Consider the following 23,554-nt stretch of genomic DNA (forward strand, 5'->3'; position numbering starts at 1 on the left):
GTTGGGAGGGACTCTAAGGATCACCTATTCCAATTCCCTGCAATGCAGGAATATGCAGCTGCCTCATACGGTGATCAGACTAGCGACCTCGGCCTTCTCAGCACCACGCTGTAACCAGCTGAATGAAATACGTGTGAACGGAGTTGCACATCTTTTGACTCCAGTGGAGATGAGGGCTGACACGATAGGCACCTGCAGGTATCTTTAGGGCTGTTGTATGGAAGATGGAGCAAGCTTGCTTTCTGCTGGTCCAGGACCAGAACCAGTGGAGTCAAATATCAGGAAAGGAGATTCTGACCCAGCTTGAGGAAGATCGTTCTGGCGGCAGGAGCAGTTCAACAGACCAACTCAGAAAGTGGTGGACCCTCGATAACAGCGGTGGAGGCTGTTAAGGAGAGGTTGAATGGCCATCTGTCAGGGGATCTTTAGCTGCGAGTGCAGAGGGTTGGACTAGATGACCCTTGGGAACCCTCCCAACTCTACCGTACCATGAGAGGGTTAAGCCTGAGTCTTAAGCCACAATTACGTAATAATTAGTGGGAGAGGTGTGTTTTGAGCAAAAGCGTCTCCGTGTCTAATACATAAGGGATTGAGGACTTTCTGACCATTGAAGCTCGCTGGGTGATCTCGGTGCAATCCCCGCCTCGTCAGCCTAGCCTACCTCGCGGGGTTGTTGTGCGATCAAATGAGGAGCGAGGGGGGGGAAAGAACCACGTATGTCATTAAAAGCCACAAACCACGTAGTAGGCTATTAAATGCAACAAATAAATGCAAAGACCTAGATAAGCAACGATCAGCCCCAGCAAACGCGGCCCATGGAAAGGGATGATGGGAGTTGTAGTTCGACAGCGCCCGGTCGAGCAGGGATCTCCGCGTGGTACATGGGAGGGGGCGTGTCTATGCAAATAGTTCCACCCTGTGCGCCAATCCGCTGAAGCGGGAAGCTGGCGTAGTCCTCCGGTGGCCTGCGCTTCTCCTCCTGGCCCGCAGGTGGCGGTGCGGAGTCGCTCACGGGGAGCTGCGGCTTCCTCGCGCGGGCCTGGTCCTCGCGAGCATGCGCAGTGCCGGCCCCACGGACCCAAGGCAAGTGTGGGGCTCTGCGCGGGAGACAAAAGCGCGAGCGAGAAGCGGCTGGGCGGGCAGAGGGTATTGCAAAGGGGTGGGGGGTGAGCGCAGAGGGGCCAGACAGTTGCATTTCAGGGTGCCTTGGGGTGCAGAATCGCTGATCATCTGCATTTCAGGGTGCCTTGGGGTGCAGGAGAGCTGATCATCTGCATTTCAGGGTGCCTTGGGGTGCAGAAGCACTGATCATCTGCATTTCAGGGTGCCTTGGGGTGCAGGAGAGCTGATCATCTGCATTTCAGGGTGCCTTGGGGTGCAGAAGAGCTGATCATTTGCATTTCAGGGTGCAGAATCGCTGATCATCTGCATTTCAGGGTGCCTTGGGGTGCAGAAGAGCTGATCATTTGCATTTCAGGGTGCCTTGGGGTGCAGAAGAGCTGATCATTTGCATTTCAGGATGCCTTGGGGTGCAGGAGAGCTGATCATCTGCATTTCAGGGTGCCTTGGGGTGCAGAAGCACTGATCATCTGCATTTCAGGGTGCCTTGGGGTGCAGAATCGCTGATCATCTGCATTTCAGGGTGCCTTGGGGTGCAGGAGAGCTGACCATCTGCATTTCAGGGTGCCTTGGGGTGCAGAAGCACTGATCATCTGCATTTCAGGGTGCCTTGGGGTGCAGAAGAGCCGATCATTTGCATTTCAGGGTGCCTTGGGGTGCAGGAGAGCTGATCATCTGCATTTCAGGGTGCCTTGGGGTGCAGAAGAGCTGATCATCTGCATTTCAGGGTGCCTTGGGGTGCAGAAGCACTGATCATCTGCATTTCAGGGTGCCTTGGGGTGCAGAAGAGCTGATCATCTGCATTTCAGGGTGCCTTGGGGTGCAGGAGAGCTGATCATCTGCATTTCAGGGTGCCTTGGGGTGCAGAAGCACTGATCATCTGCATTTCAGGGTGCCTTGGGGTGCAGAAGAGCTGATCATTTGCATTTCAGGGTGCCTTGGGGTGCAGAATCGCTGATCATCTGCATTTCAGGGTGCCTTGGGGTGCAGGAGAGCTGATCATCTGCATTTCAGGGTGCCTTGGGGTGCAGAAGCACTGATCATCTGCATTTCAGGGTGCCTTGGGGTGCAGGAGAGCTGATCATCTGCATTTCAGGGTGCCTTGGGGTGCAGAAGCACTGATCATCTGCATTTCAGGGTGCCTTGGGGTGCAGAAGAGCCGATCATTTGCATTTCAGGGTGCCTTGGGGTGTAGGAGAGCTGATCATCTGCATTTCAGGGTGCCTTGGGGTGCAGAAGCACTGATCATCTGCATTTCAGGGTGCCTTGGGGTGCAGAAGAGCCGATCATTTGCATTTCAGGGTGCCTTGGGGTGCAGGAGAGCTGATCATCTGCATTTCAGGGTGCCTTGGGGTGCAGAAGAGCTGATCATTTGCATTTCAGGGTGCAGAATCGCTGATCATCTGCATTTCAGGGTGCCTTGGGGTGCAGAAGAGCTGATCATTTGCATTTCAGGGTGCCTTGGGGTGCAGAAGAGCTGATCATTTGCATTTCAGGATGCCTTGGGGTGCAGGAGAGCTGATCATCTGCATTTCAGGGTGCCTTGGGGTGCAGAAGCACTGATCATCTGCATTTCAGGGTGCCTTGGGGTGCAGAATCGCTGATCATCTGCATTTCAGGGTGCCTTGGGGTGCAGGAGAGCTGACCATCTGCATTTCAGGGTGCCTTGGGGTGCAGAAGCACTGATCATCTGCATTTCAGGGTGCCTTGGGGTGCAGAAGAGCCGATCATTTGCATTTCAGGGTGCCTTGGGGTGCAGGAGAGCTGATCATCTGCATTTCAGGGTGCCTTGGGGTGCAGAAGAGCTGATCATTTGCATTTCAGGGTGCAGAATCGCTGATCATCTGCATTTCAGGGTGCCTTGGGGTGCAGAAGAGCTGATCATTTGCATTTCAGGGTGCCTTGGGGTGCAGAAGAGCTGATCATTTGCATTTCAGGGTGCCTTGGGGTGCAGAAGAGCTGATCATTTGCATTTCAGGGTGCCTTGGGGTGCAGAAGAGCTGATCATTTGCATTTCAGGGTGCCTTGGGGTGCAGAAGAGCTGATCATCTGCATTTCAGGGTGCCTTGGGGTGCAGAAGCACTGATCATCTGCATTTCAGGGTGCCTTGGGGTGCAGAAGAGCCGATCATTTGCATTTCAGGGTGCCTTGGGGTGCAGAAGAGCTGATCATTTGCATTTCAGGGTGCCTTGGGGTGCAGGAGAGCTGATCATTTGCATTTCAGGGTGCCTTGGGGTGCAGAAGAGCTGATCATCTGCATTTCAGGATGCCTTGGGGTGCAGAAGAGCTGATCATTTGCATTTCAGGGTGCAGAAGAGCTGATCATCTGCATTTCAGGGTGCCTTGGGGTGCAGAAGAGCTGATCATTTGCATTTCAGGGTGCCTTGGGGTGCAGAAGAGCTGATCATCTGCATTTCAGGGTGCCTTGGGGTGCAGAAGAGCTGATCATCTGCATTTCAGGATGCCTTGGGGTGCAGAAAAGCTGATCATTTGCATTTCAGGGTGCAGAATCGCTGATCATCTGCATTTCAGGGTGCCTTGGGGTGCAGAAGAGCTGATCATCTGCATTTCAGGGTGCCTTGGGGTGCAGAAGAGCTGATCATCTGCATTTCAGGGTGCCTTGGGGTGCAGAAGCGCTGATCATCTGCATTTCAGGGTGCCTTGGGGTGCAGAAGCACTGATCATCTGCATTTCAGGGTGCCTTGGGGTGCAGAAGAGCTGATCATCTGCATTTCAGGGTGCCTTGGGGTGCAGAAGAGCTGATCATCTGCATTTCAGGGTGCCTTGGGGTGCAGAAGAGCTGATCATCTGCATTTCAGGGTGCCTTGGGGTGCAGAAGAGCTGATCATCTGCATTTCAGGGTGCCTTGGGGTGCAGAAGAGCTGATCATTTGCATTTCAGGGTGCCTTGGGGTGCAGAAGAGCTGATCATTTGCATTTCAGGGTGCCTTGGGGTGCAGAAGAGCTGATCATTTGCATTTCAGGGTGCCTTGGGGTGCAGAAGAGCTGATCATTTGCATTTCAGGGTGCCTTGGGGTGCAGAAGAGCTGATCATCTGCATTTCAGGGTGCCTTGGGGTGCAGAAGCACTGATCATTTGCATTTCAGGGTGCCTTGGGGTGCAGAAAAGCTGATCATCTGCATTTCAGGGTGCCTTGGGGTGCAGAACAGCTGATCATCTGCATTTCAGGGTGCCTTGGGGTGCAGAAGCACTGATCATTTGCATTTCAGGATGCCTTGGGGTGCAGAAGAGCTGATCATCTGCATTTCAGGGTGCCTTGGGGTGCAGAAGAGCTGATCATCTGCATTTCAGGGTGCCTTGGGGTGCAGAAGAGCTGATCATCTGCATTTCAGGGTGCCTTGGGGTGCAGAAGAGCTGATCATTTGCATTTCAGGGTGCCTTGGGGTGCTGAAGAGCTGATCATCTGCATTTCAGGGTGCCTTGGGGTGCTGAAGAGCTGATCATTTGCATTTCAGGGTGCCTTGGGGTGCAGAAGAGCTGATCATCTGCATTTCAGGGTGCCTTGGGGTGCTGAAGAGCTGATCATTTGCATTTCAGGGTGCCTTGGGGTGCTGAAGAGCTGATCATCTGCATTTCAGGGTGCCTTGGGGTGCTGAAGAGCTAATCATTTGCATTTCAGGGTGCCTTGGGGTGCTGAAGAGCTGATCATCTGCATTTCAGGGTGCCTTGGGGTGCTGAAGAGCTGATCATTTGCATTTCAGGGTGCCTTGGGGTGCTGAAGAGCTGATCATTTGCATTTCAGGGTGCCTTGGGGTGCTGAAGAGCTGATCATCTGCATTTCAGGGTGCCTTGGGGTGCTGAAGAGCTGATCATCTGCATTTCAGGGTGCCTTGGGGTGCAGAAGAGCTGATCATTTGCATTTCAGGGTGCCTTGGGGTGCAGAAGAGCTGATCATTTGCATTTCAGGGTGCCTTGGGGTGCTGAAGAGCTGATCATCTGCATTTCAGGGTGCCTTGGGGTGCAGAAGAGCTGATCATTTGCATTTCAGGGTGCCTTGGGGTGCTGAAGAGCTGATCATCTGCATTTCAGGGTGCCTTGGGGTGCAGAAGAGCTGATCATTTGCATTTCAGGGTGCCTTGGGGTGCAGAAGAGCTGATCATTTGCATTTCAGGGTGCCTTGGGGTGCAGAAGAGCTGATCATTTGCATTTCAGGGTGCCTTGGGGTGCTGAAGAGCTGATCATCTGCATTTCAGGGTGCCTTGGGGTGCAGAAGAGCTGATCATTTGCATTTCAGGGTGCAGAATCGCTGATCATCTGCATTTCAGGGTGCCTTGGGGTGCAGAAGGGCTGATCATCTGCATTTCAGGGTGCCTTGGGGTGCAGCAAAGCACTTTTGGGGTTCCTTGAGGATGCCTTAGGTCGGACATGGATAAGCAAACTAAGGCCCAGGGCCCAGATCCTGCCCAATCGCCTTCTAAAACCGGCCTGCGCACGGTCCAGGGATCAGCGTGTTTTCACATGAGTCGAATGTGTCCTTTTATTTGAAATGCATCTCTGGGTTGTTTGTGGGGCATAGGAATTCATTCCCCCCCCCAAAAAAATATAGTCTGTCCCACCACATGGTCTGAGGGACAGTGGACCGGCCCCCTGCTGAAAAAGTTTGCTGACCCCTGCCTTAGGATAAAGCAGAAGAGAGGCAGGGAAGATTTCTGCTGTTTATTTTGGGGGGGTGCAGCGAAGGTGCTGAGGGCTCTGCTGCTTTCAAAAGATGCTTCTGGGGGTGCAGCAGGAGCCCTGTCCTGCTCTGGCTTGAAAAGGGGGGGGGGAGAGAAGACACCTTTGCTTTGAGGTAGGGGACTTAAGGGAGGGTGGCATCTAAGCTTTTGGTTTTCTTCCCTCTTGGCAGCTTGCAAGCTTTTCCCCAAAGCCCCCTTTCCTAGGGCGAAGGGCATCCCCAACGCGGCACACATCTCTCTCCAGCTTTGGCGTTTGGTTCCGATAAGGGGGGGTCGAAACCTGACAAGCGACTCTTACCCCGGACCCCGTCCCCAGCGGCGAAATTTCACAGCTTCCTGTAAGCGGCCTCTGAAAGGCATTTCTTTTCCTGCTCTCCAGGGTCATTCCATAAAAATGAGGGGGGGGATTTTTTAAAAATAAATTTTTTACATGTTAAGTTTGTGTACACATATCAAATTGTTTTGGCAACAAAACAAATTATTCCCAAAATGCTTCATTCCAAGATGGCCACCACCTGAATGTAGCACATGTTGCAAATGAATTTGTTTTTTTAAGTTAGACATACATTAAAGGTAAGATAAAATCGATTCAAACCATGTAAACAATTATTGTAATATGTATACTGAAAGCTTAAAATGTCATCTTTTGCTTGCAAATAGTCTATATTGCTCCAATTACATTTTTCATTGGTATTGATTGATTTTAATTAATTGATGATGAAGCTGTAACGTGAGTTACCAAAACAAGTTATTTTTAGAATATCTTCCTGAATTGGAGCTTCAGAATTAAACTTTTCTGCATTTTCCTTCTAGGCGGTAGATGCAATGTAATCATGTAAACATAATTTTATGTTACAGTTTATGCCCTACAAACACGTATCAAAATGTGTAACGTGAGTTACCGCAATTATGGTAACTCACGTTACAGTGCTCAAATTTTGCATTCTAATTGCTCTCTTTATATTTATTTAGGAATTAAAGCAAATATTTTAAAATGGTCCTTACACCTGCTGAAAAGATGAAACGCAGGAGGGAAAAATTAAGAGCTGAGGGAAAATATAATGAATACAAAGCCAAGCAAAAAGAATTTATGAAGAAAAGCAGAGAGAAGAAAAATGCCAAAGAAAGTAAGTTGCCAAAGGCTGAACAGGTGAAGTTGCTGAGTGCCAGAAGAAAGAATGTAAGAGAAAGAGTTTCCAAACATAGAGAGTTGAAGAAGAAAGTCCCAGTTACTCCTGTTGGGACAAATAAAGACTCACCGTCTTGCCTAGCTCTACCCAAGTCACCACGCAAGAAGCGTGCAGTTATATGTAAACCTTTTGAAAGTTTAGGATCACAGAAACCATTAGGAAAGAAAGCTGTTCTATCTAAGTCTGCATTGAGGACTGAAAACTATTAATAAAGTAGAAAAGTTCTATAATCGCGATGGCATAAGTCGACAAGCACCGGGAAGAAAGGATGTAAAAACAGTAGTACGAAATGATGGTAAAAAAAAGTCCATATGCAATTACGGCATCTAATCAATTCAGTTAAAGAGACATATGCATTGTTTTGCGATGAATAGGGTAAACTACTGGGTAAAACTGAATTTGCCAAACTACGCCCACAGCATATATTGTTGTCCAATAAACTTCCACATAATGTGTGCCTGTGCAAGTATCATGAAAACTATATCATGGCAATAAATTCTTTGCACAGTTGTATGCCAGGAAATTTTCCAGCATACAGTTCTGAATTTCCCAACTCCTTGATCTGTAAGGAACTGAAAGAAAGCTGTTGGTTGGGGAAATGTGACAAATGCAAATTTGGCTTTTCAACGCCTTTTAAAGTTCATTATATATCTTCTCCCAGAAGTCCTTTACCTTTGGGCATGTCCACCACATATGAAAAAAGGTACCTTCTACTTGCTTACATTTCCAACATTTATTACATAGGTGTTTTTGCTAAATGTGAAAAGCACATTTAGCAAAAAACCAGAGGCCTTTCTGCTGGGCATGACCAACTATGAAATCCCCAACAAGGACAGAACATTTTTTATGTATGCCACAACAGCTGCTAGGATTTTATTAGCTAAAAACTGGAAAACTGAAGAATTACCAATAGTGGAAGATTGGCAAATGAAGATGATGGAATACATGGAACTCGCAGCACTGACCGGGAAGCTCCGAGACCAGAGGGAAGAAGCGGTGCAGGAGGATTGGAATAAATTTAAAGACTATTTGAAACAGTATGTAAAGATTGCTATCTGAGAACGGAATCAGAGGACTTATAAGGTTACAATTATGAAATTAGTTTAAGATAGGAGATAAGAATTAGGTAATAGAATTTCTTTTTAATGTGAAATAAGATTAGAAGAGAATGATGATTATATAATGTTTTGAAATTACTAAAGAGGATATACAGTGAACACAGAAAGAGAGGATGTGAGGAGGTCCCTTAATAATGTTAAGTAATAGTATGAGTATAATTAAATAAGCGTTTTTGTTTTTGTTGTGATTTTTGTTTTTGTATTTGTATGAATTGTATTTTATTTTTGTTTTTTGTAATTTTTGTAGTGTGTTGTTTTTGTTGTATTATCAACAATTTAATAAATTCTTATATAAAAAAACAAACAAATGCAAAGGTGGCAAACAGAAACTTGATGAAGCTTTTGAAAATATTCCGGAACGTCTTTCAGCAACCTGGAATATTTGGAAAGAAAATGAATATGATAGGTTATGCAAGATGGCGGTTGAGGGGAGTGCGAGAGACATTGCTTGTCACATTGGAAGTATGACAGAAACTTTTATGCAGCACTGTTATATAAAAAGGGAACAAGCCAAAGCCTACCAAAAACAGAGAGAAGCAGTAGGACGGAAAGACTTTGATCAGAAGACTGCACTTATACAGGTCGACTTTTCGGAAAATTACACCTGTGCGGCACAGGATGAAGTGCCCGCTGGAAACAAAACCAAGTAAGCTTGTTTACTTGTTCAATGTGGTATAGTGGGAAGCGCCACCGTTCCTGCTTCTGACAACCTAGATCATTCAAAGGAGACAGTGGTATGTTACACAGATTTCATTTTGCAGCAGATTCCTAACGAAGTTGACATAATGTATGGTCTGATGGACCGAGCTCACAATGTAAGAACAAATATGTTGTGGCTGCAATTGCTGCTCTTGAAGAAAAGAACCACAATAAGGTGGAACTACTTTGCTACTTTGATCGCAGAAGAATGGATGCTTTTGAATTATGGTGCTGGAGGAGACTCTTGAGAGTCCCATGGACTGCAAAAAGATCAAACCTATCCATTCTTAAAGAAATCAGCCCTGAGTGCTCACTGGAAGGACAGATCCTGAAGCTGAGGCTCCAGTACTTTGGCCACCTCACGGGAAGAGAAGACTCCCTGGAAAAGACCCTGATGTTGGGAAAGATGGAGGGCACAAGGAGAAGGGGACGGCAGAGGACGAGATGGTTGGACAGTGTTCTCGAAGCTACTAGCATGAGTTTGGCCAAACTGCGGGAGGCAGAGAAGGATAGGCGTGCCTGGCGTGCTCTGGTCCATGGGGTCACGAAGAGTCGGACATGACTGAACGACTGAACAACAACAACAAACACTTTGCTACATCGCATGGCAAAGGCCCAGTTGATGGCATAGGAGGGACCATTAAGCGTCAAGTTTGGAATGCAGTGAGAGCAAGAAAGCAAATAGTTTTCAGTGCCACTCAGTTTGTCACCACAGCAGCCAAAGTCTCTACGGTGAAAGTAGCGGAGATCACACCAGGCCAAATCGTTAAAAGAAACGCTACGCTGAATACAATGAGTATTTTCAAAAGTGCACAGCCAATGAAGGCCATATCAAAGATGCACCATATTAAGATTCTGGAACACAAACCTATTTGCTCCATACTTTCTAAAAATAGTGATGCAGTAACTAAGCAGACCTATGAAGTGGGAGTTCTACCTTCATTTAGTTCTAACCTTCCTACTGTTGCAAGTTCAACTGTTCCTGCTGATATTAAGCTTGGATCTTGGGTAGAAGTGAGTTATGAGGGAAATGTTTTTCCAGGAACTGTGAAAGACATTAAAATTGTTGAAGAGCAGCAGGAGTACAAAGTTAGTGCTATGAAAAGAACTGGAAATTTCCGGACATGGCCCATGCCTGCTGATGAAATATTTTACATCCGATCATTGGCGTAATTTCCCCACCTACTATGGTTAATTCAAGAGGCTATTATAGATTCTAAACTGTCTCTAGCATTCATGTTTAAATAAATATTTGTCAAAATTTCCTAAGTGACAAGAAAATAATTATTTACCTTCATAAAATTCCAATGCATGAAATTATTATTTCAAAAGTAACGTGAGTTACCATATTATGTAACGTGAGTTACCATGAGAAAAGTTATTCAATTAATAACCATTGAAATTTGAAATGCCTGACCACTATGCTATGAAAGGCAAGGTTTCTGTAATGCTATTACCTAAAAAGTTTTTTTCTAAATTCCTCATAAGAGGAGGAAAAAGAAAAAATGTGGGTACATAAAATTAAGCTGTCCAATTCATGTAACGTGAGTTACCACACAAAAAAATAATTTTTATTTTTAATATTTTGAAATTAACATGAAAAAGGTAATAAGCTTTTATAATAACCAGGTATGTATTACATACACAATTGTTTTATTCAAGATTGCTTCTCATTTACTATGTTTAGATATTACTTAATTGTTGTAATCACAAGTCAGATGTAACGTGAGTTACCATGGAATGACCCTCCAATAATGTTGGAGGCTCGATTCTCGCCCAGCCCTGAAATCTCATGGGGTTGGACTGGATGACCTTTGGCGTTCCCTTCCAAATCTACAATTTTCTGATTCCATTTCCTCCACCCTTACAGAGCAAGCCATGGAGTTCGAGGTTTCAGAAAGCGGCCGCCGGCTGCCGTCGCGCCCTGCGGCGCCCTGTAAGGCCACGTTTAACAGGGAGATGAAGGTGCCCGTGCCAGAGGCGTCTTCGTGGTTTGCGGCGCCTGCCGTGGAAGCCACAGACACGGCGCTTCCTTCCCACGGCGCCCGGCTTCAGGGCCTGGAGAGGAGGATGGTGGCTGCGGAGCAGAAGTGGGTCGGCTGCGAGAGGGTGGTGGCGGAGATGGGGCAGGAGCTGGAGAGCAAGCTGTCTGCGCTCGGGACCCTGATGCGGGAGAACAGCGTGCTCCAGAGGAGGCTGGACAACTTGGAGAACCTGCTGAAGAACCGCAACTTCTGGATCCTGAGGCTTCCTCCGGGCGTTAAAGGAGAAATCCCTCAGGTAACATTGCCCCGGCCGGCTTGATTTGCACTACAAAAATGTATTTGTTGAACGCCCCTTCCTTGGAGGTTTTTTATACAGGTACTCTTTCGCTGCGATTCTTCTTCGTTACTTTTGCATCCCACCTTTCCTCCATGGTGTTCAAAGCGGTTTGCGTAACAATCCCCATCTTATCCTCACAACAGTCCTGTGAGGTAGGTGGGGCCTAGAGATTCCAAAATAAACGTCGAAGAAGAACTTTCTGGCGGGAAGAGGAATGGGCTCCATCGGGAGGTGGTGGGGTGTCCTTCGCGGGAGGTTTGTTTTTATTTATTTTTGGACAAAGTAATAATCATAAATAAATGAGAATAAAAATGTGCACCCCGCCACCGAGGCCATTCCATTGTAACTGTCCAACATCCCAGAATTTCACTGCCTTTTGCGATGGTTTGACCCCTTTCCATTTTAACAGTACAAATTCAACAAACACACTCCATATCTCCTCAAAATCATTTCTCCTGCATTTCCCCCGTCTTATCTTAATAGCACATGGTTTTTTTTAAAGGAATTTATTGGTATTTAGGAAAAAATACAGAAAAGAAACAAAGAAAATACATACAAAATACAAACCACAAAATACAAAGCAAAAAAAGACTTATACAATGTCTAAAACACATCTAAAACAACAAAACACCAATTTAACTATCTTAATCTTCTTTAAAATCTTACTTAGGGGGACTTCCTCACGTCCTCTCTTCCGCATTCATTTCTAATATACTGTAGTAACTTTATAACTACTTTAACTCTACTTTTACAACTAATATTAATCCTTATCTATCACCTTATTCTTAACAAAAATACGTAAAATACATAAAATCAGAATTTATCTTCTTATATCCTATCTTAAGCTAACATTTTAATGAACAGCACATATTAATTTATCATTAATAGCTATATTCCACACCTATGGAATATTCCACACCTATATTGCCCCCCCCCCCACTTCCTGGCTATAATAACTTGTGCAGCTGTCAACAAATTTGTGAGCAAGTCCTTCACAGCCTTTGAACCTTCTGCCCCAACATAAATGGATAATAATGCCACCTCTGGACTTTTGGTCAGCAGTTTTCTGTTATCTCCTTTAACACCCTTTGCCAGAAAAATCCTGGCACCCCCTCCAACATAACGTAAGGTGTTTTTTTTTTTTAAGCAGAGGTTGGATGGCCATCTGTCAGGATTTCTTCAGCTGTGATTCCTGCCTTGCAGGGGGTTGGACTAGATGACCCCTGGAGTCCCTCCTTGTTCTCCTTTCACCTGCAAGTGAAAGTAATCACATACAGCTCCCGAGTTAAAACAGTACAGCGCATCACCAGCTTTCATTTCAGGATGAAGCGAGGCTGCTATTTTAAAATACTGTATTTAAAAAATGATTGATCAGCCCTCAAGTTTAAAAAGTTCAAGGCATCATCAGAGATTTGCAACATATCCTAGACAATGACAGTTCTCTTTCTCAAGCTCTGGGAGGAAGACCTTTCACCACCTACAGGCAGCCACCCAATCTCAAACAGCTCCTCACCCACAATAATACAACAACAGGACTCAACATGGACACTGGTACCAGAGCCTGCAATAAAACCAGATGCCAACTCTGCTAAACCCGGACAACACCATTACTGGTCCCAACAACATCCAACACACCATCTCAGGACTATTTAATTGCTCATCTTCCAACATTGTGTATGCAATCAAATGCCAACAGTGCCCTTCAGCTCTCTATATTGGACAAACAGGCCAAACCCTACGCCAAAGGATAAATGGACATAAATCTGATATCAGGAATCACAAGACAGAGAAACCAGTAGGAGAACACTTCAATCTCCCAGGACATTCTATAAGAGATCTCAAAGTAGCTGTCTTAATACAAAGGAATTTCAGAAATAGACTGGAAAGAGAAGTGGCTGAATTGCAACTCATTACCAAACTTCACAGTGAAGCTGTGGGTTAAAGCACAGAGCCTAGGGCTTGCTGATCAGAAGGTCGGCAGTTCGAATCCCCGCGATGGGGTGAGCTCCCGTTGCTCGGTCCCAGCTCTTGCCCACCTAGCAGTTTCAAAGCACGTCAAAAGTGCAAGTAGATAAATAGGTACCGCTCCAGCGGGAAGGTAAACGGCGTTTCCGTGCGCTGCTCTGGTTCACCAGAAGCAGCTTAGTCCTGTTGGCCACATGACCCGGAAGCTGTACGCCGGCTTCCTCAGCCAGTAAAGTGAGATGAGCGCCGCAACCCCAGAGTTGGACACAACTGGACCTAACGGTCAGGGGTCCCTTTACCTTTACCTTACCAAACTTAAAACCATGGAGAGACCTGGTCTGAACAAAGGCATTGGATTCTTATCTCATTATACCTGACAAAGCTATCTTTACCTATCTCACCCCTTGCTTTTTCCTTTAGGACTAATTGCAGTCATTAACGGTCATCAACAGGTTTCCCACACCCATCAGCCAATCCCCCATTCCCACCCCCCTTCTGAGTAATACCCCTCCCCACTCTCCCACTATATATAAGGGTCTGGTGACTTCTGTTTCAGTGTATCTGAAGAAGTGTGCATGCACACGAAAGCTCATACCAAGAACAAACTCAGTTGGTCTCTAAGGCGCTACTGGAAGGAATTTTTTTATTTTTTATTTTGTTTCGACTGCAAGTGAAGGCAGCTTTATTCCGACAGGCCTTTGGGAACGGTCAGCTTTGGAAGAAAAGGGCTTTCATATTGCAGTGACAAAGATCCCTTCTTTGTTTTTAGCTTTTGGTATTCTAGCTTTGTTGTTTGAAATGGTGCAGAGTCCTGGCCTGTCATGCGCTGACTGGACGTGGGGAACCCCCAAGGGAACACCTAGGGGACGAAGGCTCAGAGCCAGTGGTCAGAGGGAAAGGAGGGAGCAGACTGGGAGGAGGAGGAGGAGGAGGAGGAGGAAGTGTTGGGAGTTTGGTGAGCAGGAAGAGACTGTGGCTGTGGCTGTCCAAACTCGGAAGGTGCGTGTCGGCAGCCTGTGGAAGAAGACAGGGGGTCTCCCCCTCCTGCTGCGACCAGCTTGCCTCTCTCCTGTCTCCCAGAACCAGAAGAGGTATGAAGGGGGTGGAGCAAAGGGCGCCAAGACAACTGAGCCTTAGGCTGCTGGGGAAGGAACCGGGCAAGGAGCCTTAGAGAGCGGTGGGAAGGTGGGGGGCCTTCAGTCCTTGGGGCAAGACCTCTCGGGAAGAGTTGCTGAGACCCCCCCCCCCTCGGCCTGAGCTGCGGTTTGTTTCCTTGAATGAAGAGCTATTTGAGGGTGGGAGATAACAATTCATGAGCATCGAAAGTGGGTGGAGGCGGGCGCTCTTTGACGTTTGGGACGCTTTCCACCCCAGGTGCCGGTGACCTTCGGCGACATCTCCGTCCATTTTGACGCTCAGGAGTGGGCCAACCTGGATGAGGGGCAGAAGGAGCTGTACAAAGGGGTCATGCGGAGCAACTACGAGATGCTGGTGTCGCTGGGTAAGAGCTTTGACACCCAGGCATCGCGATCTCTGACGGACGGTGCCTCTCCACCCCTCTTAAATTTCCCAAACGATTTGCGGCGCCTTTGGGCTGTTCCGTTACGCACAATCGCGTTATCGCTGCCTGTTGCCCGTAAACCGCTTTGAAGGCCATTCTATTTTTCAGTTATTATTTATCAGATTTGTCCGAAGGTCTCGGTTCACGACATGAATGGAACCGCAAAGTACGCACTAAGAACAAGGACAAAGCAAGCCAACATTTAAAAGGAAGTAGATGTTTGAATTACAAGTGGCATAGGAATGTACCGTATTTTTTGCTCCATAAGGCGCACCGGACCATAGGGCACACCTCGTTTTTAGAGGAGGAAACAAGAAAAAAAATATTTTTCTGGTTTTCCTCCTCTAAAAGCCCTGTTTTTTTCAGGATCAGCTAAAAGTTTTGCAGCTTTTTTGCAAAGGGAAAAGCCCTGTTTTTCTGAGGATCAGCTAAAAGTTTTGTAGCTTTTTTTGCAAAGGGAAAAGCCCTGTTTTTTGGGGGGGGGGTTGAGGATCCGCTAAAAGTTTTGCAGCTTTTTTGCAAAGGGTGAAAAGCAAAACTCCTTTTGCAGAGGGGGGAAAGCAAAGAGGAAAAGACCCATTTTTTATGGGGTTCAACTCACATTTCTGCAGCTTCTGAAGGAAAGGGAGCCCTTTCTACAGTTTCCAGACAGATAATCTAATCAGCCAGTCCCATGTCGCTGGGGAAACAAACAACCTCCCTCTGCAGCACATTCAACAATGGAGGGCGGGGCTGAAAGGGAGCCGGGACTCTTATCTCTCTCCCGATCTCTTGCTGATCAGCTGCTGAGCGGGGTCCTTTCAACACCCCCTTTTCTCATTGTAAAATAAAAAGCATGATCCTCTTTTGGCCCCTGGGCAATTCGGCTCCAGGGACCACCATTCGCTCCATAAGACGCACAGATATTTCCCCTTAATTTTCAGGAGGAAAAAAGTGTGTCTTGTGGAGCGAAAAATACTGTAATAAATGAGATCAAATCAAATATTTGCCATGCTTGCTTTTGGGAACGCTGCATCTATATTCCGATTAATGTGCATTCTCCCCCCCCCAAAATCCTCTTCCTCGTGCCCCCCTGGCATTTCTGCTCATTGTGCAAACCCCACCACCTTGTTCTGAATGACACTGACGGCCTCTCCTTTTCCCGTGGCCAGACTATGCCATTTCCAAGCCCAGGATCCTGTCCCAGATTGAGCGAGGGGAGGAGCCCCGTGCGGAGGACCCAGGAGACTCGGACGCAGAGGAGCTGCCTGTGGATCCAGGTAGGTGGGTGGGGTGGGGTTGGGTGGAGGGGGATGAGGGATCAAGCCCCTTCTCCCTCAAATATGGCCCTCTCCACTTTCCCGGCGGCAATGTTACCGTTTGGGGATGAAAACACATGAGCAAGACAAAAGAGATATCCAGCTAGGGACGTTTCCCAAAGCTGAAGGCTGGAAGTCCTGATCCAAGTTTGCAGATGACACCAAGTTGGGAGGGGTGGCTAATACCCCAGAGGACAGGATCACACTTCAAAATGACCTTAACAGATTAGAGAACTGGGCCAGAGCAAACAAGATGAATTTTAACAGGGAGAAATGTAAAGTACTACACTTGGGCAAAAAAATTGAAAGGCACAAATACAGGATGGGTGACACCTGGCTTGAGAGCAGTACATGTGAAAAGGATCTAGGAGTCTTGGTAGACCATAAACTTGACATGAGTCAACCGTGTGATGCAGCAGCTAAAAAAGCCAATGCAATTCTGGGCTGCATCAATAGGAGTATAGCGTCTAGATCAAGGGAAGTAATAGTCCCACTGTATTCTGCTCTGGTCAGACCTCACCTGGAATACTGTGTCCAGTTCTGGGCACCACAGTTCAAGAAGGATACTGACAAGCTGGAAGGTGTCCAGAGGAGGGCAACCAAAATGGTCCAAGGCCTGGAAACGGTGCCTTATGAGGAACGGCTTAGGGAGCTGGGTATGTTTAGCCTGGAGAAGAGAAGGTTAAGGGGTGATATGATAGCCATGTTCAAATATATCAAAGGATGTCATCTAGAGGAGGGAGAAAGGTTGTTTTCTGCTGCTCCAGAGAAGCGGACACGGGGCAATGGATTCAAACTACAAGAAAGAAGATTCCACCTAAACATTAGGAAGAACTTCCTGACAGTAAGAGCTGTCCGACAGTGGAATTTGCTGCCAAGGAGTGTGGTGGAGTCTCCTTCTTTGGAGGTCTTTAAGCAGAGGCTTGACAGCCACCTGTCAGGAATGCTTGGATGGTGTTTCCTGCTTGGCAGGGGGTTGGACTGGATGGCCCTTGTGGTCTCTTCCAACTCTAGGATTCTATGATTCTTAACGTGGCGTATAGTTGAACTGCGGAACTCCCTGCCACAGGAGGCAGTCATGGCCACCAACTTGGATTGCTTTAAAAGAGGAGCAGGCAAATTCACGGACACTAAGCATATCACCGGCTACTGACCCGATGGCAGCGTTCTGCTTCCTCTATCCGAGTCCAGCAAGGAAAAGAGCAAAGAGCTCTGTTGGCCTCAGGTCTTGCTTTGGGCTTCCCGTTGGGGCAGCTGTTTGGCCACCGTGATGGCAGGATGTTTGCCTAAACGGGTCTGATCCAGTAAGGAAGAGTCATCGTATTTTTTATGTACAGTGGTACCTCCGTTTACGAACTTAATCCGTTCCGGAAGTCCGTTCTTAAACCGAAACTGTTCTAAAACCGAGGCGCGCTTTCCCCAATGAGGCCTCCCGCCGCCGGTGCCCTTCCGCCGTTCGGATTCCGTTCTTAGACTGAGGCAAAGTTCGCAAACCGGGACACTGCTTCCGGTTTTGCGGAATTCGTAAACCGAATAGTTTGTAAACAGGGCTGTTCTTAAACCGAGGTACCACTGTACTGCCGTTAAGGAATTGGGACGTGGCACACGAGGAAAAGGGAACGGTCTGGAGGAGGAAAAAAGCGAGCACAGACACAAGTTCCAGCTGCTTGCCCTCCTTGACCCTGCAGCGAGTGCCTGTGCAGGGGTGTTCTTTGGCGTGGGAGATGTGTTAAGTGAGGAGCAACAGGTCATGGGTGGCCTCCTTTTTCCTGGGCTCAGGATCCCCGATCGCTGCAACGGACGCTTCCTCCTGGGACGGGAAAGAGGTCAAGGAGGAGGCGAGGCCCTTTGACGACCCAGAAGAGAGTCAAGAAATGAACCTCGCCATCGACCCCGACTTGGGTGAGTCCTCTTGACCCGGGCGGGATCCCTCGATCTCACGCCCTGCGCCCCTTATTCGAATGGCTCTGTTGTTCTTTTTTCACGGGTTAGTTCCACCACTTATTTCAGCTAAGGGTGTCGATGTTTTAACACTGGTGTTACTTACCTGCGAGGCACCAACACTTTGGAACTCCCTGCCTGTTGATATCAGGCAAGCGCCTTCATTGTATTCCTTCCAGCACCAGCTAAAAACGTTCGAGTTTAGATGTGCCTAACCAGGTGTTTTTATGGGACGCGTGTGGCGCTGTCAGTTAAACCACAGAGCCTAGGGCTTGCCGATCAGAAGGTCGGCGGTTCGAATCCCCGGGACGGGGTGTGCTCCCGTTGCTCAGTCCCTGCCCCTGCCAACCTAGCAGTTCGAAAGCACGTCAAAGTGCAAGTAGATAAATAGGTACCACTCCAGCGGGTATGTAAACGGCGTTTCCATGCGCTGCTCTGGTTCGCCAGAAGCGGCTTAGTCTTGCTGACCACATGACCCAGAAGCTGCACGCCGGCTCCCTCGGCCAGTAAAGCGAGATGAGCGCCGCAACCCCAGAGTCGTCCGCGACTGGACCTAATGGTCAGGGGTCCCTTTACCTTTAACCAGGTGTTTTAGTAAGGAATTGTGCAGGGATACAGGTCACCATATCTACCAAGCGATTGATCAATTCTGCCTTCACCAACCTGGTGCCCTCAGATGTGGCTGGACTAGCAACTCCCACCAGAAAAGAGGGGGGGGCCTCTTGTGTTCGAATTCTGCTTGTGGGTTTCTCAAAGGCAATTGGTTGGCCACTGTTCCACCTGGCCTTTGGGTTGGTTTCTGTTTAATATTTATGCTTCATCTTTTATTGGTGGGTTATTTTGAAATTGAGACCTGCAGTTTTAATTGAATTTTAAATTTGTATTTTAATCTGTTATTTTAAATTGATCGTTTTTATGTTTTTTGTTGTGATTTTAATTGATGTTAGCCGCCCTGAGCCCGGTTCTCTGGCTGGGAAGGGCGGGGTATAAATAAAATTATTATTATTATTATTATTATTATTACTGTGAGAACAGGATACTGGACAAGGTGAGCCGTTGGCCTCATCCGGCAGGTTCTTCGTAGCTTCTTAGCAGGGTGGGTTTGATTTAAATCATGATTTAAATCTTTAATCACTATTCAGTGAGACTCGATTTAAATCAAAAAATTTTTACAGAAAGACTCATTCTTGCTGGTATAATCTTAATATTTACAACCAGATGAAGGTTTCATTTTTGGAATAATAAATTTCCAGAGTAGTTTTTACAGTTATATCAAAAATTACTGATTTGGTTGTACTATTAGAAATACATAGACCGATAATTATGAAATTATTGTGAGGTTTAACTGTTAACTGTTTATATTTGCACAAGTTTTCTGCTGTACTTTATTGCAAGGAGAAAAATAATCATTTCCTTAATAACAATTTAAACAATTTGTTTAACTAAAACAATAACATTATAGCTTATGTATCCATGTTTCTTAACTGATGTGGTTAAACCTTAGATTGAGTTTTTGCATACATGAAGAACTTAAAACAAATCCTTATTTCCTGATGAATAGCCTTTGTACTATAATGTAACTTAAATAGAAAACTATCTTTAGAAATATCTTTCCTCCAAAAGCATTTTTTTTTAAAAAAAATCCAATTTGAATTTTTAAAAAATCCGATTTTTATTTATTTATTTTTTAAATCATTAATTTTTATCCACACTGGTTCTTGGCAGCACTTGGGGCCAGGGGTTCCCCAAATGCCATAGCAAAGAAGTGGGGGGGGGCTGGCTTAGTTTAGTTTTGATTCCCAGAGAAAAGCATTTGGGGTATAATTTCCTTTTGTTTTCCCAAGAACTCCAGATTGTTCAACACGAGACGACGGGGCCGCAGATTAAGGAAGAGCAGGAGGAAATCCACATCAAGGAAGAGCCTCCGTCTCCGGGGAGCCCCGGCAGCGGTGAGCGTTGAGGCCCCTTGGGCACAGAACCAGGATCCCTCCCTGGGTTTGGGCCCTGGGATGAGCACCAAGAACAGACCACCCGCAGCAGCGTCGTTGGCCGTTCTCCGGGTTGGTGAGGCTCGTTTGACGACAGTGAGAAACAGAGCATTGAGCGTTGTCGGCCTGGTCCTGTGGAACTCCCTGCCACCAGAGATTCAGCAGCCGCCTTCTATGCCCAACTTTTAAACACCTACTGTACTCCGCCAGTCCTAGGCATACAGATAAGAACACCTCCTTCCACTGCGGTTAACTGGGCTCTGCTTTTAAATGGTCTGCCGATCGGAAGGTCGGCGGTTCGAATCCCCGCAATGACGGGGTGAGCTCCTGTTGCTCGGTCCCTGCTCCTGCCAACCTAGCAGTTTGAAAGCACATCAGAGTGCAAGTAGATAAATAGGTACCACTCCGGAGGGAAGGTAAACGGCGTTTCCATGCACTGCTCTGGTTTTGCCAGAAGCGGCTTAGTCATGCTGGCCACATGGCCAGCTGTACGCCGGCTCCCTCGGCCAGTAAAGCGAGATGAGCGCCACAACCCCAGAGTCGTCCACGACTGTACCTAACGGTCAGGGGTCCCTTTACCTTTACTGTACGATCTTATTTTTCCGTTGCTGTAAGCTGCTTTGATATATATTTTTTATGTTGCAGCGTTATACATATTTTAAAATGATTTGATAAACAAATAAGCAGCTCCGTATGGGATGACATTCGTCCGCAGACTCTGCTGTTGTTGGTCTTTTTCTGAATGTTGGCCTTTTCCCGTCGGTGAAATGACGGTTGGATTCTTGGCGGGGGGCGGGTGGGTCAGCAGGGGGAATGATGACCAACTTTGGTCTCCTCTCTCATCCACAGGGCCGCTTGTTTCTGCCTGGATAAAACAGGAGGAGGAGGAGGAAGAAGAAGAAGAAGAAGAAGAAGAGGGAGAAGAAGAACAGCCCATCGAGGATCAGCAGGTCTTGGTTCCGGCAGGTGAGGGCTGGCTTGGGAAGAATCATAGAATCCGTAGAGTGGGAAGGGGCTCCAAGGGTCATCTAGTCCAACCCCCTGCAAAGAGGAGGAAGGCCTTTTAGTTTTCTGCACAGAATAGAGCTGTTGGGGAGATGTTGCAGCTACCTAACAGTCCGTAGCATTCTTCAGGCAGACCCCCATCCTGCAAGATCTTTACTCAATCTTTCAGTGTGGCGGCAGCTAAACTGTGGAACTCCTTGCCTGTTGACGTCAGCCTTCACGATGTGCTCTTTTCAGTACCTGCTAAAAACTTTCTTGCTTAGGAAAGCTTTCCCAGATGTTTAGTTTTAATCTGTTTTTAGTCTTATTTTAACTTTTCAAAAGTAAAAACTTTTTTTATATAAAATTTATTTATTTGGTTTTGCAAATAATTTTTTTACAGAGAATATATCACACACAAATAATAAAAACAAGGTTCCAAGGAATCTCCTGGACTTCCATCCTCCCTTTTATCAATCCTTTCCTCCCACATCTTTTTGATAATCCAAAATGTTTACCTCTTCCGTTCAAAAGTTAAAACTTCAAAGTGGTCTGCAAAAAAAAAAAGTCAGTAAATTATTAGTAAAAACAAATTAAAACATTTGAGGAAGTTCCAGGCTCAATCCACAATCGCATCTCTCGGCAAGGTGGGGGGAACCCTGGAGAGCTGCTGCCAGTCAGTGTTGGCAATACAGAGCTACATGGAGCAGCACTCCATTTGTTAAATCAGCCCTTGATTTAGAACATTGAGGACTAGAATCTTGCTTTATTTTTAGGTGAGCTTGGCAGTGGTGCCTTTGCTTGGCATGCAGGAAGGTTCAGCCTCCAGTGGCCTCTCTAGGTAGGGCTGGGAATGTCTCCTCATGTGAGGAGTGCTGCTGCCTGCCAGTGTGGACATTACTGAGCAGGATGGACCCAATGATCTAACAGCTTCCTGTGAGCCTCAGGAGACTTTTCCTTGCCCCTGCCCAGCCCCCTTTTCCTAAAGACGGTTTGCTTTTTGTCCCAGCTGGACGCCGGACGCCGTGCAGGGCTGCAGAGGAGGAGGAAACCGACCAGAGCTCAGCCGCCCCACCCAACGCGACGGAGGACCCCGAGCGGAAAGCGGTAGAAGGCAACCTCTTCCAGTGCGAGATGTGTGCCGCGGACGGCTCGCCGCGGACCGCCTCCGCCGACCACCCCTACAGCCGCAAGCGGAAGTTCCAGTGCACGGGCTGCAACCGGAGCTTTGCCTTCCAGGGCCAGCTCTCGCAGCACCTTCTGACGCATGCGCCCGGCGCCCAGTTCCCCTGCGCCCAGTGCAACCTGTGCTTCTCCAGCCAGAAGTCGCTGGCCGTCCACGAGCGCGTCCACTCGGCCGACTGGGCCCTGCCCTGCTCCGTCTGCAGCAAGGCCGACCCGCCCGCCTTCGACCAGAACCAGCAGTCCCCCGCGCCCGGCCGGCCCGCCCCCTGTCTGGAGTGCAGCGTCTACTTCACTGACCCGGCCGCCCTGGCCGCCCACCAGCGGATGCACTCGGACGACTGGCCTTTCCGCTGCCCGCAGTGCGACCGGACTTTTGTGCACCAGGGGCTGCTGCTGGAACACCTGGAGAACCACAGCCGGATGCAGAGCCGCCGCTGCCACACCTGCGGGTCGTGGCTGTCCTACAAAGGGACCCTGATGCCCAGCGGGGCCCGCCTGTTCCACTGCAAGAGGTGCAACACCGCCGGACGAGTCCCGGGGGACTTGAAGGCCTGAGGCAGGAGGAGAATCCGACCCACCATCAGTGAGGGGGCGGCCCTCAAACAGGCACATTCTCCTGGCAGACCCTTTGAGCTCAGCAAGGCAGTCAGGGATCCCTCTCTTGGGAGAAAACGGGGCGTTCTCCCCCCCCCCCCCGAGACCCACACAACTTTGCTTGTGGCTTTGTGCAGGTGGCAGGAAGGCAGACCAGCAAACGGAGAGCCAGGCTGGGGGATGGGAAGAAAGGAGAAAGGGCCGCCCAAGATTTGGCACGACATTCCCTGAGCCTGGCAAGCAAGGTGGCAGCGGGCCGTAAAAACTATTTCCCTGCCCCCCCGGTTTCCTGTGCTGGGGTTTAAGTCTTCCCCCTCCCGGGAGCCTCCAACAGCCTTCGCAAGGCCTCTCAGAGCCCGGTAAGGTGGGGATAGCCCCTCGGGTTGTGTGTCCGTGTTCCTGCCTTTGTGTGCAAACCTCCAGGACGTAATCGCCAGGGCCTAAACTGCAGGCCTGCTGATGGGCCTAGCTAGGATTTTGCGGTGTGGCAAAGCTGTGGCACTCACGAGCCGCACACCACCCGTGGATGCGCTTGGGGAGGGGTGAGGAGGGCCTTGTTAACTTTCCCCCTGCAGCCCTCCGTTTCTGCGGCCTCAATAAGCCCCCGTTCCTTTCCCTTTGGCAAACGTTTCTCTTTTCTCCCCGGGCTCTGTCCACCTGAGGGACACACCTGCCTGAGTCTCAACCTCCCGGGCAGAGCGGTGCCTGCATAGATTTCTGCCCGTCTTGCAGGGGGGCTGCACGTGCTGAATGCCCAGGGATCAGTGGGGCTGGGAAGGCAACAGCGCTGAGACGTGAACCCCTATCGATAGCAGCAGCAGCAGCTCCAGCTTTGCGGAAGGTTTGGCCCTTGGCACGGTCTCCTCTCCTTTTCCTGGGGGCCACAGGCACAAA

At 48.1% G+C, this 23,554-nt stretch overlaps 1 protein-coding gene across 1 annotated transcript; it reads left to right on the forward strand.

The window, feature by feature from the left end:
- The first annotated feature begins 10,759 nt into the window (after window positions 1-10,759).
- LOC117056027 (zinc finger protein 398-like) lies at window positions 10,760-22,740 on the forward strand. The gene is made up of 7 exons (XM_033166046.1): window positions 10,760-11,102; window positions 14,484-14,610; window positions 15,822-15,929; window positions 17,748-17,870; window positions 19,754-19,858; window positions 20,816-20,863; window positions 21,891-22,740. Exons 1-7 carry the CDS (start codon window positions 10,782-10,784, stop codon window positions 22,619-22,621), a joined length of 1,563 nt encoding a protein of 520 aa, XP_033021937.1. The 5' UTR covers window positions 10,760-10,781; the 3' UTR covers window positions 22,622-22,740.
- The last annotated feature ends 814 nt before the right edge of the window (window positions 22,741-23,554 follow it).

Source organism: Lacerta agilis, chromosome 12 (genome assembly GCF_009819535.1).
Source record: "Lacerta agilis isolate rLacAgi1 chromosome 12, rLacAgi1.pri, whole genome shotgun sequence".
NCBI classification, from domain to species: domain Eukaryota; kingdom Metazoa; phylum Chordata; class Lepidosauria; order Squamata; family Lacertidae; genus Lacerta; species Lacerta agilis.